The sequence below is a fragment of the Hemicordylus capensis genome, chromosome 1 (assembly GCF_027244095.1).
Source record: "Hemicordylus capensis ecotype Gifberg chromosome 1, rHemCap1.1.pri, whole genome shotgun sequence".
Taxonomy (NCBI): domain Eukaryota; kingdom Metazoa; phylum Chordata; class Lepidosauria; order Squamata; family Cordylidae; genus Hemicordylus; species Hemicordylus capensis.
The window spans coordinates 209,551,717-209,568,497 of NC_069657.1; the positions used below are offsets into that span (position 1 = coordinate 209,551,717).

General features: G+C 43.6%; 1 protein-coding gene across 13 annotated transcripts in view; it reads left to right on the forward strand.

Moving 5' to 3' along the window:
• GULP1 (GULP PTB domain containing engulfment adaptor 1) overlaps positions 1 to 16,781 on the forward strand; it is a 307,242-nt gene that overhangs the window by 231,508 nt on the left and 58,953 nt on the right. For all 13 annotated transcript variants that reach the window (XM_053284241.1, XM_053284237.1, XM_053284244.1 and 10 more), the window contains one exon: positions 14,636 to 14,707. In XM_053284241.1, coding sequence (XP_053140216.1) covers positions 14,636 to 14,707 — 72 coding nt within the window. The remainder of the gene's footprint in view (positions 1 to 14,635; positions 14,708 to 16,781) is intronic.

Consider the following 16,781-nt stretch of genomic DNA (forward strand, 5'->3'; position numbering starts at 1 on the left):
AATTATTTATTTATTTATTTATTAGAAACACTTGATATACCGCCCACTCCGAAGACTCTGGGCGGTGTACAAAAACATGCAAAACAAAACAGCATTAAAATTACATTCTAAATAAAACTAGAGTAACTAACGGGGGGGGGGGGATTAGGTAAACTACAATGTAAAAGCCTGGTGAAAGAGAAAAGTCTTCAATAGAGACTTAAAAATCGACAAAGAAGGAGCTAAACGAATCACGAATAATGTGTTTTTGTTGTTGACAGCTTTTGAGCACAAACACTTCTGTTTGCATCTTCTGTGCTGGCTAGTTACATAAGGCCAAGCAATGACACTATTCAAGGAAATTCTTAAATTGAGTGCTACTTAATATTATTATCCATAAAAATGTACCACAGTATGCAGAAAATATTGTTTTGCATTGTTTCCACTGCAAAATAAGCAATAGGGATGTCCACAAATTACTTCTTTTGATTTGATTTGTGCCCAAAACAAATCACCTCTGATTTGTTTTGTATCCAAATCTACCCCCTCCAAATCACCCCAGATTTGATTTGTATTTGCTTTGCTTTGGATTCAAACTGATTTGGACCACAACAAAGTCCTGGGAGGACCAAATTTGGGTGGAGGGCAGGTCGCCATGGGTGCCACCTACCACCCAAATTTCAAGGCAGTGCGACACTTGGTTAATTTTTAATAATATTTTTTAGTTTTTACTGGTTTTGAACATTTCTGCCATAGGAAACAATGGGGATTCAAAGTTGTCATATCCTATCCCTAAAACAGATCCCCAGCTTTCATTAAAATAAAAAAAAGCTAAGCTCTAGCCCTTGTAGAAGTGCAGTTATGGAGCAAAATGTGCAGTCATTTAAGTGTTTGTATTCTTTGGTGTATACTAACTTTTCCTCATAATGAATCCCTATGATGATTCATTACACACCTTCATTTCTTCTGTTCATTTTGACTTTCACTGGCTAGTGCCAACTGTCAACTGCCATGTGCCAACTACACCCACCACCACCACCACCTGCAAGGCAGTGGGGTATTCATTTTAATTTTTAGGAATATTGAAATGTTTAGATTATTTGGTGTCTAATAACTTTTCCTCATACTGAATCCCTATAAGGATTCATTATACACCTTCATTTCTTCTGTTCCTTTTGACTATCATCGGACAGTGCCAACTGTCAACTGCCACGTGTCAACCACACACACACACACACACACACACACACACTGGGGTACTTAGTTTATTTTTTAGGTATTTTTGAAGTGTTTGGATTCTTTCTGTCTTCATTACACACCTTCATTTCTTCTGTTCATTTTGACCCCACTGCTTTGCAGGTGGGGGTGGGGAATTAGTGGCATCCAATGTTCCAACTACCCCCACAAGCCACTGGGTACTCCGTTTATATTTTAGGAATTTTTGAGGTGTTTAGACTCTTTAGTGTGTAATGAATCCTCATAGGGATTCATTGAGGAAAAGTTATTATAAACCAAAGAATCCAAACACTTGAAAAATAGTGAGCACACATTTTGCTCCATAACTCAATTTCTATAAGGGCTAGAGCTTAGCTTTTTTTAAAAATGAAATCTGGGAATCTGGGGTAATTAATAGGAGGGATCCGGATCTCAAATCATTTTGAATTGAATCAGGCACAATTCTGTTTGTACCTGAATCTAGCCAATGGACCACAGGGGTGATTTGTTTTGTATCCAAATCACCCGAATCAGCTAGATTCGGGTACAAATCAATTTGTACCCGAATCAATTTGCACATCCCTAATAAGCAAAATAAACCATGTTATTTAAAAAGACTTTCTCTAAATATTTGTTTGCTCTTAATCCTCAACACATCTTAAGTTTGACAAGTGCTGTAGTTGCTTGCTTTGGGGAGCTTCAGTATATTGGATGAAAAATAGGGAGAATGTGCAGGTATCTTACATGTCTTAAATTCTGCATATAGTTTTGCAATTTCAGTCTCTTTGAAGGTAGCCTGGCTATGTAGGATTGTGGTCCATGCCCACAGATACCTTCTAAAGATGAAGATAATGGGTGCATTCAGACGCAATGCAGAAGCTTGGTTCAATTTCAGCATTCCCATTGTTTTTTCATCTGAAATTCAACCAAGGTTCAGTTTGGCCGAACAAACCGACCTTAGTAACTGAAGTTTGTCATTGGCTTGTTTTAACCGTGCTTCAGTCGCCATCACATTGCATCTGAACCTACCCTGGTGGTTTATTCTCCGGTTGTTGCAGGAGCTCCACCTCGGCCCACATCGATGCTGATGCAAGTGGACAAAAAGCAACCTTTCCATAGTTTTTCCTCCAGGCACTCAGGCAAAACTTGCCTAGTGACTACTGATGTCACCACTGCAATAAGCATTATGCGACAGCAGCTCTTCTATACTCTTGTGTGCTGGGCACAGTCATTGACCAGGAGTTTCAGGGGTGGGGTGGAAGGGCAGGGTGACTACAGGAACCAAAAGCAAGCGACAAGTGGCTTTCTTTGTTGGGGTGCCGTGGGCCAGCACTACTTTCCCTCTCACCTATTACAAGAAAGCTCCATGATAACAAGAAGGATGCAGGCTACCTATCTTTGTATAGCCAAGCCACGGCTAGGCTCTGACCAGCCAATAGTAGCCAAGGACAGGCAAAACAAGTGGAAGCAGCTCATACAGGTCTTCCACACCCACACCAAGCTGGCAACCAATGGTAAGGGAGGAGTGACAGGGTGATGTGTTGCCAGGGGCTGGGCAAGCTTGGAAATCTGGGATTGCATTTGGAAGGACTGGGGAAAGGGAGTGCCAAACAAACCACCAGCAGCCCAAACAAACCACGCATTGATGGTAGTCTGTGGAGCAAACCTCTGCTTGTTCTTAGAAGCTCAGTTAAAATAAAATTTGATTCCACGTTGTGTCCAACAGCCCAGTGACTCACATTGTGGCTAAGGAATGTCAGTGCAGTCAGAGGGTCAAAATAACAGCGCTTCCAAACTAAATGCACCAGTGCAACATGACGGGGGCAATTTTTGATTACTCCCTCCTCCCCAGGAAGTCCTCTGAGGCACCTGAAAATATGAGGGCTTCACAGCCTGCAGAGGTATATGTTCAGGTGGCACAGAGGGCTTTCTGGGAAGGGGAGGTTGACAACAATTGCCCTTCCCTGATGTTAGTCTGGAAGCACCCTTATTTTGATGCTCTTGATGTGCCAACACTTATTTAGGATGTCAGCCACTGATGAAATGTGTGCCTTGCTCAAATACACTGCATCAGAAACCATTGCTGAATGTTCAAAAATCTGTTCAAACATCAACGAGCCTTCTCGATTGCTGCCCCGAGATTGTGGAATGTGCTCCCTGCTGAGATACGACCCTCCCCATCTCTGACTATTTTTAAAAAACATCTGAAGACCCACCTCTTCACCCAAGCTTTTTCAGCTTTTTAAATTTGTATGTTTTACTTTTATGCTGTTTTTAAATTGTGAAACTGTTTTAACCTTTTATATTTGTTTTAATTGTTTTTATGTTATTGTTAACTGCCCAGAGACGAAAGTTTGGGCGGTATACATAATAAATAAATACTCTTTGCTGACATTCTACTATATTCTTGTCGAAAACATATCATTCAGAGAAGAAGAAAACATCTCTTATGAAGTTGCAAAAATCAAAGCTGAATCCGGTATAGCAAAAGTCCTTTCAATTTTTTTTTCTGAATAAAATCACACTAGATGGAACATGATGCTTATCTGAAGCTACACCGAGTTTTGTACAATTTATGGCAGTTATCTGGATGGTTTGATTTGCTTGATTTTCCCCTGAGCCACTGATTTGGGATAACAGCTGTGAGGGGCTAGTCAATGATATGTTTATTGGCTCTAGCTAAAAAGGAAATAAATCAGAGACATTTGTCCAAACTGAGATAAAGCCAAATAAATGTTCCCAGATGTAATAGTAATTTGTAGATTCTTCTCAAACTACCTTTTTGCTTTTTGTTTGATGTAGCTGTGTCTTCTCCATTTATTTAACCTGCTCTCTTCCAGGAGGCACTGAAATAGATTTGTTACTGCTGGTCTGCAGAAGCCTTTGACACACGGGTCACTTCCAAGCATAATACTTGGAGCTGTGTAGATAGCTATAGTGGAAACAAGCTCCCTGTGTTTTGTTAATATATACAATATTCTTTTCTCCAGGGTCAAGCTTGGGGGAAACTGGTTGTAAATTGGCAGAAGCTGGTTGTGCTAATTGTGCTGATTTGCTATGGACGTTTGACATCATGAGCCTACTTACCTGCACCAGACAGAAATTTAAGGTGCTGGACAAACATTACAGTGGATAAACTCACAAGTAGTGTTGTGAGGCAAGCCTGATTTGCACTCTGTATATGCTCTGGAGCTAGCAATGAGAATGAGGCTTGTTCACTCTAGCGAAACATCAGCTTAGTTCTTTGTTAAAGCAGCCATGTATGATTAGGATTTGAAGGGAGAAAGAAGACATCATACTCTCAGAAAGTTCAATGGGCTTTATTAAGGCAAATTGGCCACAAATGCACAAATGCTAGTCAAATAAATCAAAAAATTCAATCAAGTTTCCATTCCATGTACAAAATCCTATCACATGTGTTGCATGCATGCATGTGTTCTCAGTAATTAATCTAACTAGCACGAGATACAGAAACTGGAAAGGAGAAAGGGGTGGGAGTTGCATGGGAGAGGGAATGGCAGAGCACCAGGGTTTAGTAAAGGAGAGGGAAATTGGAGGCAAAGGCTGGTTCTTGAAAGAGCCATATTACCCGATCTTGTTGTGGCCAAACGGATGTGAGAGAGGCTAGTGTCCATTGCTGGGGAATGTTGCAGGCAAGGCTTCAGATGAAAAGCTGGTGCTGGAGTTCACAGACAAAGATTCCTTGATTCCTCGCCCCGTGGCAAAAATCACCAAGCAGTCTCTTGTCTGCAAGCCAAGGATCTCTGCTAGCTCTGCAGCTAGACAGCAGGCTAGCAGGCTCACATGTGCAAGGCTTGCTTGTTAGGCAAAGGTTGCTGAAGGTATGCCCAGAGCGCTGGGTTCTTATAGTCCTTCGATCCTTTGATTTAGACATAGAGTTTTCTCAAGATATCAGCATCCTTCCCGAATCTCAAAGTATTAATTGCTCATGACAATGTCTATCTGTCTCTCAGAGGAAGGCTGAGGAGATGAGGCCCATCTCCTGCATAGTGTCAGTCAGTCTTATCAGGAAACATTGTATTCTTGTGTTCTTAAAACAATCTGTATTTCTGAGCTTTGCATTCTCTCTTGTCCACAGAATTTTGGTGCCTTTGCCTCAAAGAGTGTTAAAAATCAAAGGTGTTAAGAAGGAAGAGCCTAAGCTATGTGTGTGAGACAGCAATTAAATCACTTCTTGAGTAAATCTACCTAGTGTGTAATTCTAAAACATTCCAAAGTAACAGCAAGAGGATATATGTATGAGATTAGCAATCAATGCATCTGATTGAGGCAAAACGTTGTAAACATTCTGCCAGAGGAAATGCAGGATTCACTTCCAGCTTTCCCAAAGACATTACCGGAGAGCAAAGTCCAGATAATTTGGCTTGTCTCTTAGGAGATTTCACTCAGAGTTCAGTGATTGCTTGCAACAGGGAATCTCTCAGTGGCGTTGCTGGCAGAGACACAGGCCTCAGGCTGGCCCACTGAGCTATGAGTTCTGGTCCAATATGAGTGACCTGGGGCACAACAGTAGTACCTTAAAAAGTGGTGGATAATTCACCTAATAAATTGTAGGGAGGTACAAGGCAGATATTTCAAGGTGTGTTTAATTCACTGATAAGTACATCTGTCAAAAGCATTTCAATTTTGGTGTTCAAGACTTGCTTTATGGGAGAGAATCATGACAATTCCTCTTTTTAAGGTACTGTTGTGGACACCTTCAGACTCTTCTTTTAAAGGCAAACTGCTCATGTTTTGAGTTACTTCCCCACTGATATTACCCACTGAAATTATTTCTTCAGTAGCAGAAATGTCAAACTGATTCACACATCATTTTAACCTACTGTGTGTCAGGGCCTAGAAAGTATGTTGTAATTTTAATAGACATAGGGGTAATTGTGGTATTCAAGAGAGATTGCCAATCATTTATTTATTTATTTATTTATTTATTTATTTATTTATTTATTTATTTATAATATTTCTATTCCGCCCAAAACTTGCGTCCTGGGTGGTTCACAATTAAAATCATTTAAAACATTAAATCAATTAACAAAATCATTTAAAAGATTAAAAACATTTAAAACCCAGTATTAAAATGATTTAAAACTATAAATCTAATTAAAAGCCTGGGTGAATAAGTGTGTCTTCAGTGCCTTTTTAAAAGTTACAAGAGATGAGGAGGCTCTTATTTTAACAGGGAGTACATTCCAAAGTCCAGGGGCTGCAACAGAGAAGGCCCATTCCTGAGTAGCCGCCAGATGAGTTGGCAGCAGCCACAGGCAAACCTCTCCAGATGATCTTAGCAGGCGGTGCTAATCATGGGTCTTCAGATGTTCCTTTCCAAGCTCCAGCCACCCTCAGCCTCCAAGATTTTTTCTTGTGTGCATTTGGAACAAATCACTGCACACTTGTAATGAGCATCCATTCCTGGAATTGTTTTGCTATAAGATAAGCAGCATGTATTGCTTTTGCAGGAGAACTGAAATGTGATATTCCAGATATCAGCATATGAAAAAGTGTATATCTTATAACATGAAATGAAGTACAGGTGGGTCCCCCCCCCGCTTTGAGTACATTAATCAAGCAATGAATAAACACAGTCAATACCCAAGCCATGTACATAAAAACACTTGTGCCACATTGGTTGTGACCACTAGCATAAATTCCTTTTAAACAAGATTTTGTGGAAATTAGATTTTTCCCATGGCTGTTAGCCAGTAGAGACAGAAATGGATTTTTCCTGTTCAGAAGCATTGTTCCTCGGGAACAAACAACAAGGGATGGTGATCTCTTCCATATATTTAATTTATTTCTAGGCATTTGTTTCCTGCCTTACTGTCACAATAAGACCCTCAGTGTGGTAGGGCTGCTCACGTGAATAACTTCAATAAGTCATAAAGAAACAAAGAAGCAAAACCTGCATAAATTGTTTAGAAAGACCAACAGCTCTTGTCAGAGATTACAGGTTACAGCACAGAACCTAGCAACACTGGAAGTTATGTTCTGAAAGGAGGAAGGAGACATAAAATTCATTGAGAAATGTATAATGAATGGTCACAGGTCCATGTTCTTATATGCCACACCTGAAACATTCACTCACTTCCTTTAAGTGTCATGGAGAGAGAGAAAATTTGTTCTTGATGGACCACCACCTGTCTGCTAGCATTTGAGTGACCAGACTCTTCTTATCCCTGAGGTTTTTTGGCCCACATCTCCCTTCAGTTTAAAAAAGAACATCTGGTGAGAATTTCACAGATGTGTATCCCTTTGCTTGCTTTTACTGAAACATCAAATTTCCCATGCACTGCAAAATTGCTTTGAGAATGCAGACTATAATAAGAATTGGGATTGCATTTGATTCTAAGCAAAATGGTAGGGCCTAGACAAGAAGAATATGTTTCTCATTGGCCCTATTTGTATGGATACTGAAGATGACAAGGCTGTTTTCACAACCAGGACTACCTGGGTTAACCCTCTTCTACCCAGGTAGCTCTGGTCGTTTGCAGCAGCAGGAGCCTTCCTGAACCGGAAGCTCTATCTCTGGATACCCCAGATCAGCTACCCAGGTAAAAAATGAGGTAGGAGGAGAACAAACCCTTTCCTACCTCCTTCACCAGTTGTGTGTGCCACTGCTGCTTCCAACACTGCACCCAGGTGGCTGGTGGCCATGCTTATAAGAGAGTTGTGGGGAAAGAGGGCCAGGCAGAGCCAAGGTGCTATAATGCTGCCACCGCACTGCTGGTGCATTGCATTGTGCGATCCTGGAGCACTCACTACAAGTTTCCCTCCTCCCATCAAAGCTCTGGAGCTCACCACTACACTGCTCGTGTGATCATGCATACAGCAGAGCCCATAGGAGGCTTGTATCATGTGGAAAGGTAGGTGTCTGTCTTCCCTTCTGCTCCCTGCCATTTGGTCATGATAACAACCTTCATGTATTAGTGTGTGCTTGATGGAGGCATATCCCAGAATATAAGAAACAATCTGGTTGTTGAACCAACCTTTTTCAGCATACATTACAAATGTCCCTTTGATTCCAATTTCAGGTTTGGTTTTTGAGAAGTACACAGGGGTTTTTTTGTACCATCTTATTTTCTGCTTCCATTATTTTAGCACCACAAGACTGGGGCTATTTGGTTTTCTTTCAGCTGTAAATCAATCATCTTCCTAACATCTGTGATGAAAATGAGAGTCCATGTATCAATCTCTGGCAGTAGGTTTTCTGTTTAAGATTCAAACTGCTTATCTGTTTTGTAGAGTCAGGAGATACATTACTTTTGTTCCAGATGTACCGGACCTATTACATTTCATGTATTTCATTACTTTTTAGTTCCACTGTTTACATTTTTTAAATCTGAATGTATGTAACATATTTATCTACTAACTGACAATAATACTTCATGCTTCTGACAAAGTGGGCTCTAGTCCACAAAAATCAATGCCCTGATAATTTTGTTGTCTTTAAGGTGTCACAAGACTCTTTCTTGTTTCTACTTTTGTAGTAGGTTAATGTGCCAAAAATGTTAGCATTCAATGATTAAAAAGATATTAAAAAGTCAGTGTGAAATCTGAAAAATAATTTTGTATGATGGGTATAAGGAAACAGTTACTATAATCTTAGTATCATATCCTGTACTGCTCTCTACTGGAAGAGAGGGATTTATATAATGTTCTAATATGTTCTAAAATTGTGGATCAGTTACCTGAAAGCAAGTTCTAGCCTTAATGATATAGAAAGTGCAAAACATTGTCAGAAATTGATTAAAAGCAATTTCAAGGTACTTCTGCCATTAGTAGCTCAACAGTCGTATTTTTTTGGCTTCTACTAACTTTAACATCCATTCCAGAATATCTGTTCTAGAATGCAGGAACAACATAATGCATTGTGATGCAGTCCTGATTCAACAGAGAGCATAACATCGACCCCCATATAAAACAGCTCTGGCCTCTGAGGACTGTTGGAGGAGGCCACCCCACCCCCAGCTTCCGGAGTACTGAAAGACCAGTGTGCCCTGAGAGGAAGGCATGAAAGGAGGGGCCTTCCAGGGGAGAGCATAACATCGACCCCCATAGAGACCAGCTCTGGCCTGTGAGGACTGTTGGGGCAGCCCCCCCACCCCCGCACCTTCCCAGAAGTACTGAAAGACCTGTGTGCCCTGAGAGGAAGGCACGAAAGGGTGCACCTAGGCCAGGGAGCTCTTGTCCTCAACTCCTGAAAAGGCCAACAGCCTGAGACAACATTTTAGTAATCTTCTGTAATTTGCTTTTTTAAATATTGTAAATCGCTTTGGGTGCCCTTGTCAAGGCAGAAAGGTGGTATAAAATGTAGTCAATAAATAGTAAATAATAAACAGAATACATATTTTGTTGACACATGATTTTGTGCTTTTGTTAACATGAGGTTTCTGGTTTTGTATATATGAATGCCAGTGTACATCTAAATGTGCCACCTGTACAGATAAAACTGTCTGAACTCCAGTCTTTTAAGGTGAATGATGTATAATGAAATGCCATGATGACATTTTTCTTATTAAAGTGTGGCTGACTAATACAAACTGTCAATTCAATCAATTTTTTAAAATGCAAAGGGGGGGGAAATGTAACGGAGTAGTAGCAAATGTGTCTTTTGGCACAGCATATAAGGAAGTGCCATTCTACTCACACTATAATACATCATATGGCTCTCTGCACCTTAGTGAAATGTTACTATGCACTATGGATGTGGAAGCTTTGATACCCCCATGAGGGTGATAGAATTGCAGTGGAGTACTTTTTGGTGCAAAGAACTAATCAAATATTCCCAACAAGTAGCAGCTGGTGGGCATTGGAAGAGGGGCAGGGAGGAAACTGGTCACTGAGGCCGGAACCCCCCCCCTCTTTCCTCCACGCCAGTGAGCTTGGCTAGTTACCAAAGCCTGACAGCTTGGATGAAAACAGAAAGGGGGGAAGGAGAAGAGCAGGGGCAAAAGAAGAAAACAGAAAGGTTTTGTGGGGAGGGGGCGGCAGAAGCAGAAAAGCCAGGACAAAAAGCAGGGAGAAAGGCAGAAAGAGGGACCAAAAGGAGAAAGCTAGGATTGCATTCACTCTTCCTTCCAACCAAACGGACAAGTTAGTAAAAGCTTAGACTTAACAGCAGCCAGGGAATTCTTCAGAGCAAGGAATTTCCTCCAGCCCCTCCTTTGCTGCCTGCAACACCCTCTTTGGGTCTATCTGGCTGGAACAGCTGCTACTCAAGCTGCTCCAGCCAATCTGATGCCAAGGGGGCTGCTCCTGGAACTGCCCCCAGAAAGAAGGGAAAATACACATTAAAATATATTCCCTGAAGCAGCCGGGAAGTGCATTTTTACCCATTATTTTAGTTTTTCCTGGGGGCAGTGGCAGGAGTAGCCTCCTATGAATCAGATTGGCTGGAGCAGCTTGAGTAGCAGCTATTCCAGCCAGTAAGACCAAAACAAGAAGTCACAGGCAGAAGAGGAGGGGCTGGAGGAAGCTCCCTACTCTGGAGGATTCCCTGGCTGCTGGTAAGTCTGAATTTTTACTAGCATATTTGGTTTTGGGGGGGCACAGCCTCTCCTGCCCTTACTGATCAGCCACCACTGCTTCCAACACATATTCTTCTGGATCTTCTAGATATTGTACTAAGGTAAAGTGTGCCATCGAGTCAATTTCGACTCCTGGCGCCCACAGAGCCCTGTGGTTTTCGTTGGTAGAATACAGGAGGGGTTTACCATTGCCTTCTTCCATGCAGTAGGAGAAGATGTTTTTCAGCATCTTCCTATATCACTGCTGCCCATTATAGTACAAGCGGGGATTCGAACTGGCAACCTTCTGCTTGTTAGTCAAGCATTTCCCTGCTGCACGTCATGTTCACATAGGAACATAGGAAGCTGCCATATACTGAGTCAGACCATTGGTCTATCTAGCTCAGTATTGTCTTCACAGACTGGCAGCGGTTTCTCCAAGGTTGCAGGCAGGAATATCTCTCAGCCCTATCTTGGAGAAACCAGGGAGGGAGCTTGAAACCTTCTGCTCTCCCCAGAGCGGTGTCATCCCCTGAGGGGAATATCTTGCATTGTCATATCAATAAATAAAACTCTTATCTGCATTTCAATAGCTATCATCCAAGACACTTGAGAACAAGCTTACCATATAGGCAATTTTTAAGGTTTCATAGAAATTGTTCAGAAGTTTTGCACTACCAACAGGAGGCACTTAGTAAACGATTTCCGTGCAGAGGTTATCCTACTAAAATTGTTCATACAGCTGCTCATGGGCATAGTGTCCATTGGACAAGCAAGGACAAATGTCCCTGGGCCCAAAGGGTCAGGGAGCCCTCAAGGGGCCCTGCCGCCGCCACCCCTGCCCCGCTGCCCTGCCGCCACTCCTTATCTTGGCCTCCAGGGGGTGGGGCAGGGGCGGAGCCACCATTGGGCCAATAGGTTCAAAGAACCTGGGCCACGCCCAATCGGGCTGCATCTCGCGGCCCCAACACACACCCCATGTCTGATGTCAGACGCAGGGGTGCTAGTTTAGGGGCCGCACGGCCACTTCGGGAGTTAAACTCCAACTCCCGAACGGAGCCTCAAGGCTCCATTTGGGATCCAGACCATGCCCCCTCACATCTGACGTCAGATGCAGGGGCGGGTTCAGAGGGGGCTGCTGCCACAGCCACACACAGGATGCCGGCGGTCCCGCTCTGCGCCTGGAGTGGGGGGCCAAGCCAAGTAGGGCAGGCCAACCCCCGTGGTGGAGCGGCAGGCACTGTGGCTGGCAGGCCTTTCTGGCTGAACAGTGCACCTACGCAGTTTGACTATGGATGTTGCATGTCCATGATGTCATGGGCACGCGACATCCATTTTCGAACTGCACAGGTGTGCAGGGCAGCCAGAAAGACCTGCCAGCCATAGCACCCGCCACTGCCACCATGGGGGTTGGCCTGCCCCACTCGGCTCATCCCCCACATCCCAGAGGCCAAGATAAGAGCCCCTGGTGGCACAGTGGTAAAACTGCCGCCCTGTAACCAGAAGGTTACAAGTTCAATCCTGACCAGGGGCTCAAGGTTGACTCAGCCTTCCATCCTTCCGAGGTCGGTAAAATGAGTACCCAGAATGTTGGGGGCAATATGCTAAATCATTGTAAACCGCTTAGAGAGCTCCGGCTATAGAGCAGTATATAAATGTAAGTGCTATTGCTATTGCTATATTGCTATAAGATGCAGTGGTTGGGCAGGGGCGGTGCAGCACCGGTGTCGGAGGCGGCCAAGGAAGAGGTAGGAGCAGCAGCAGGGAGATGTTGGGTGCCCCACCACTTGCATCTGATGTCAGACACGGGGGTGGTGGCTTGAGCTGCTGGGGCACACGTGCTTTGCACACACGATGGAGGGGCCCCCTGCCCAGATTTTGTCCCTGGGCTTCCAGGAGTCTTTGTACACCCCTGCAGCTGCTATCAAAGCCTTGCAGAAATCTAGGAGAGATATACTTGGTTCCAATAATATTAACATTACTAAAGATAAAAGTAGGGATAAGATATTTTGGTGTATGGAATTTACTCATTACCAAGATGTGTTCAGTGGCCTAATATTGGTTTTAGAAGGGGGCTATATCTAACATTCACCACAAATTGTTGGTACTTTTAAGTGTGGCTCACGTTCATCATGCAGACATATACATGAAGGATCATAATTTACTCATTCCGTTATAGATAAAACATTATTTTTTTCATGTATTTTGTACCTGCAACACAAATAATTTAATATACATTTTAATATATCCATGTGGAGTGACTTATAGGCCAAACCACTCAGTCTTTAAAAGTGAGAATTCAAGAACAAAAGAGTACATTTAAGAATACCATTGGAGACACTGTCCTGATTAAACACTTTCATAAATATCACCACACCATTATAGGGACTTCAAAGTTATGATTGTTGATAAAGCTCCATCTTATAATTTTTTTTCAGAATAAATATACCGAAAATATGATCTCAGAAAGGAATGAAATGGTTGTTTTTTACTAAAAGTGTGTTCCCTTCTGGTGTGAATGATAGAATGGACTTTTCTGTTTTTCTTTGAAATGCCCTTGTACATTTTGTGATATTTCTTTAATAAGCAGAACCTTTGCAGGTACTTAAGAGTAAGAGGCCCAACTGTTAGCCAGCAACCATACTGACCATGCACATGTCCACTGCGCATGAGCAGAGGCTGTGTGTATGCCAGTGTCACTCAGGGGCAGCTAGGAGACACCCTGCCAGTATAGAATCATAGCTGGGCAGAGCACCACAATTACAGAAGTGGCAGCAAGTGGAGGAGGAGCAGGTATGGACCTGCTCTCCTCCATAGGAACATAAGAAGCTGCCATATACTGAGTCAGACCATTGGTCTATCTAGCTCAGTATTGTCTTCACAGACTGGCTGTGGCTCCTCCAAGGTTGCAGGCAGGGATCTCTCTCAGCCCTATCTGGGAGAACCCAGGCAGGGAACTTGGAACCTTCTCCAATTCCCAGAGTAGCTCAATCCCCTGAGGGGAATATCTTACAGTGCTCACACTTCTAGTCTCCCATTCATATGTAACCAGGGTGGGCCCTGCTTAGCTAAGGGGACAAATCATGCATGCTACCACAAGACCAGCTCTTCTCTCCATGTTAAAGGGATTGTCCTGCAATTCAGATGCCAAATCACATTTTCAGCACATCCCTATTTTGTACTGATATTTTAAAATGCCACCCCCAAAAAAAACCTTCCAGGGTCACTTGTGCACCGGTGCTGGAGGCCATAATCTATAGATTAGAAAAATTGTGCCTGTTCAGCTCTGTCTTGTTCCACTGGTACAAGTGACAGTGTGCTAAAGTTATGTTATGGTTTCTACTGAAGTCAGCAGTGCTGCAAGTTACTATGAGTATACTGTTGAATGCTTTTCAGTTTTCACCTTGCTCCTAAATGTTTGTGCCAATACATGTGCCAGGAACACTGGCATAGCACCATGATTTATGATTATATGCTGGCACTAAGCTTCATGCTGGCACAGCATGTTTTAGGGTCTGGTCCATTAGTTTTGTGGTTCTCTGCAAGCTTCCAGCATTGGAAGGAAGCCACACTTCAGACACAATCTGAAACACTTTAAGAAATTATTTTATCGTTTGCTTATTATTTCGCTCCTAGAAGTCATAGCATCTTTAATTGTTCAAGATTTCAAAAAAAGAATAGTAGTTCATTTTAATTATGAAAAAGAAATTAATAAAAGTCTTAAAATTGAGCAAAAAGACCCAGATAAGTAATATATTTCAGCAAACCAGAAGGTGGTGTTCATGCGTATTTAGACTTTAAAATTGTATAGAGATTGATTGTTGGCAACTGAAATGCTGATTGGTTATTTTAAGGGCATTTAAACAAAACAACACCTAACTAGCTTTCATTACTTTTCTCACGAACAACAATGTTTTCAGTTTCTTGGCAGTACAGAAGTGGAGCAGCCCAAAGGTACAGAAGTTGTGAGAGATGCTGTTAGAAAGCTTAAGGTAGGAAAGCCTTTTAAATGCAATATATATATAATATACATATAGTTACAAGCAGTGCTTGCTTCATCTTTTGGAAACATTTGTTTGTAGCTAATGCTCTTCTTGCACATTTGCAATTTACTAGTATTGTGATGTTAATTTATCTCATCATGTGAGTGTGTGTGTGTGTGGCACGCACACACACAGACACACAAGTAAATATAAATGGCAGAGATCCACATTACAAAGAGCTGAATTATGTTTCAGTGTGCAAAATCTAGGGAAACCAAAAACTGTGAATTAATATTCTCAAAAATGTAGAACTGTGGTTATAACAATTAGAAATGGGTGTAGGTAGCATCCTCTCAATGTATTGGGATTGCATGCTTCAGCTCTCTTCTCCTGCAGGCTCTATTCAATATAATGCAGACAGAAGCATCTATATATTTAATTCTCCTAAACATACCCATCACTAATCCCATATGTGGCAGCTCGAGAGAGAGCAGCTGCCTGGGGATAGCGACGGGGATGGGAGATAATGGCGGCAGCGGCGGGCTGGCCTGGCCCTGGCCTGGCTGCCAGTTAGCCGGAGGTGGCGGCGGCAGGCTGTCCTGGCCCGGCCGCTTGCCAAGGAGAGGAGGTGGTGGCAGGCCGGCCTGTCCGTGGCCTGTCTGGCCAGAGGAGGTGGCGGTGAGCTGGCCTGGCCCGGCCGCCTGCAGAGAGGAGGAGATGGTGGGCCGGCCTGGTCCTGGCCTAGCTGCCGGTCAGCTGGAGGAGGCGGCAGCAGGCCGGCCTGGCCTGGCCACCCACCAGGAAGAGGAGGTAGTGGCAGTGGACTGGCCTGGACCAGCCACCCACTGGGAGGAAGAGGCAGGAGGAGGTGGTGGGCCAGCTTTCCAGCTGGCCTGCAAGCCAGAAAGCGTGGGGGGGGGTGCCGGGGGGAGGGGGAGCGGCCAGTCAGAAAGCCAGGCATGCTGGCATGATGGGGGGGCAGTGGTGGTGGGTGGGCCGGCGTGAGGCACAGATGCTCTGCACCCAGCCCAGCTAGTTCAGTAATAATCACCATACATCAACTGTAAGAATGTATGTATTGTTTAATAGTTCATGTAGACAACACTGAGCTAGATGGTCTGACCTGGTATAAGGCAGCTTTTTTTGTCCCCAAGCAGGCATCCCTACAAGTGATAAATATGTGTGAATCCCTAGTCCCCAGTATGTATCACTAGTTTTATAGGTAGTAATTTGGTTCCCAGCGGCAGAGCCATCATTGTGTGAATGGCCACACCTTGCACCCCAGCCGTGCCCACTGTGTCTGACGTCAGACACAGGGATGAGGTTTCGCTCGCAAATGGGGCTGTGTGCCCCATTTCTGAGAAAATTCCCAACAGTGCCACGTTCTCAGGGCGACTCATCTCCCTGGCTTTTAAAGCAAGGAGAGCCACTCCCAGCCATGCTGTGAATGTGGAGCTGGCCGGAATTTGCCCACAAATGGGGTACACGGCCCCATTTGCAAGCAAAACCATCCCCCCTGTGTCTGATGTCAGATGCTGCATCTGATGTTAGACACAAGGGGCATGTCTAGAGGAGCTCCTGGCAGCAGGCTGAACCAGGGCTGCCACTGGCCTCCCTACGCCACTGCTGATTCCCCTCAGAATTTTTCATTTTTTCAATGAGAATACAATGCTTTTCTCAACATTCACTTCAAATTTCACTTTATACAACAGTTTGGTGGTGATTAGTCTCATCTGTACCCTACAGTGGTTTGAGAGTTGGAAGCATTTTTTGTGGGAAAGAACCCTAACCCCTGACTGTGACTCTAGGGATATCACTAAATAATTGGTCAGCAAAAGTTAATCTGCCTATGCATTTAAAAATATTAGAACAGTTCTGCTGGATCAAGCCCAAGGCCCATCCAGTCCAGCATCCCGTTTCACACAGTGGCCCACCAGATGCCTCTGAGACACCCACAGGCAAGAGGGTAATGGCAAGTCCTCTCCCCTGCTGTTGCTCCCCTGGTATTGAGAAACATTGTGCTCTGAGGCTGGAGGTGGCTTATAACTATCAGACTAGTAGCCGTTGATTGACTTGTCCTTCA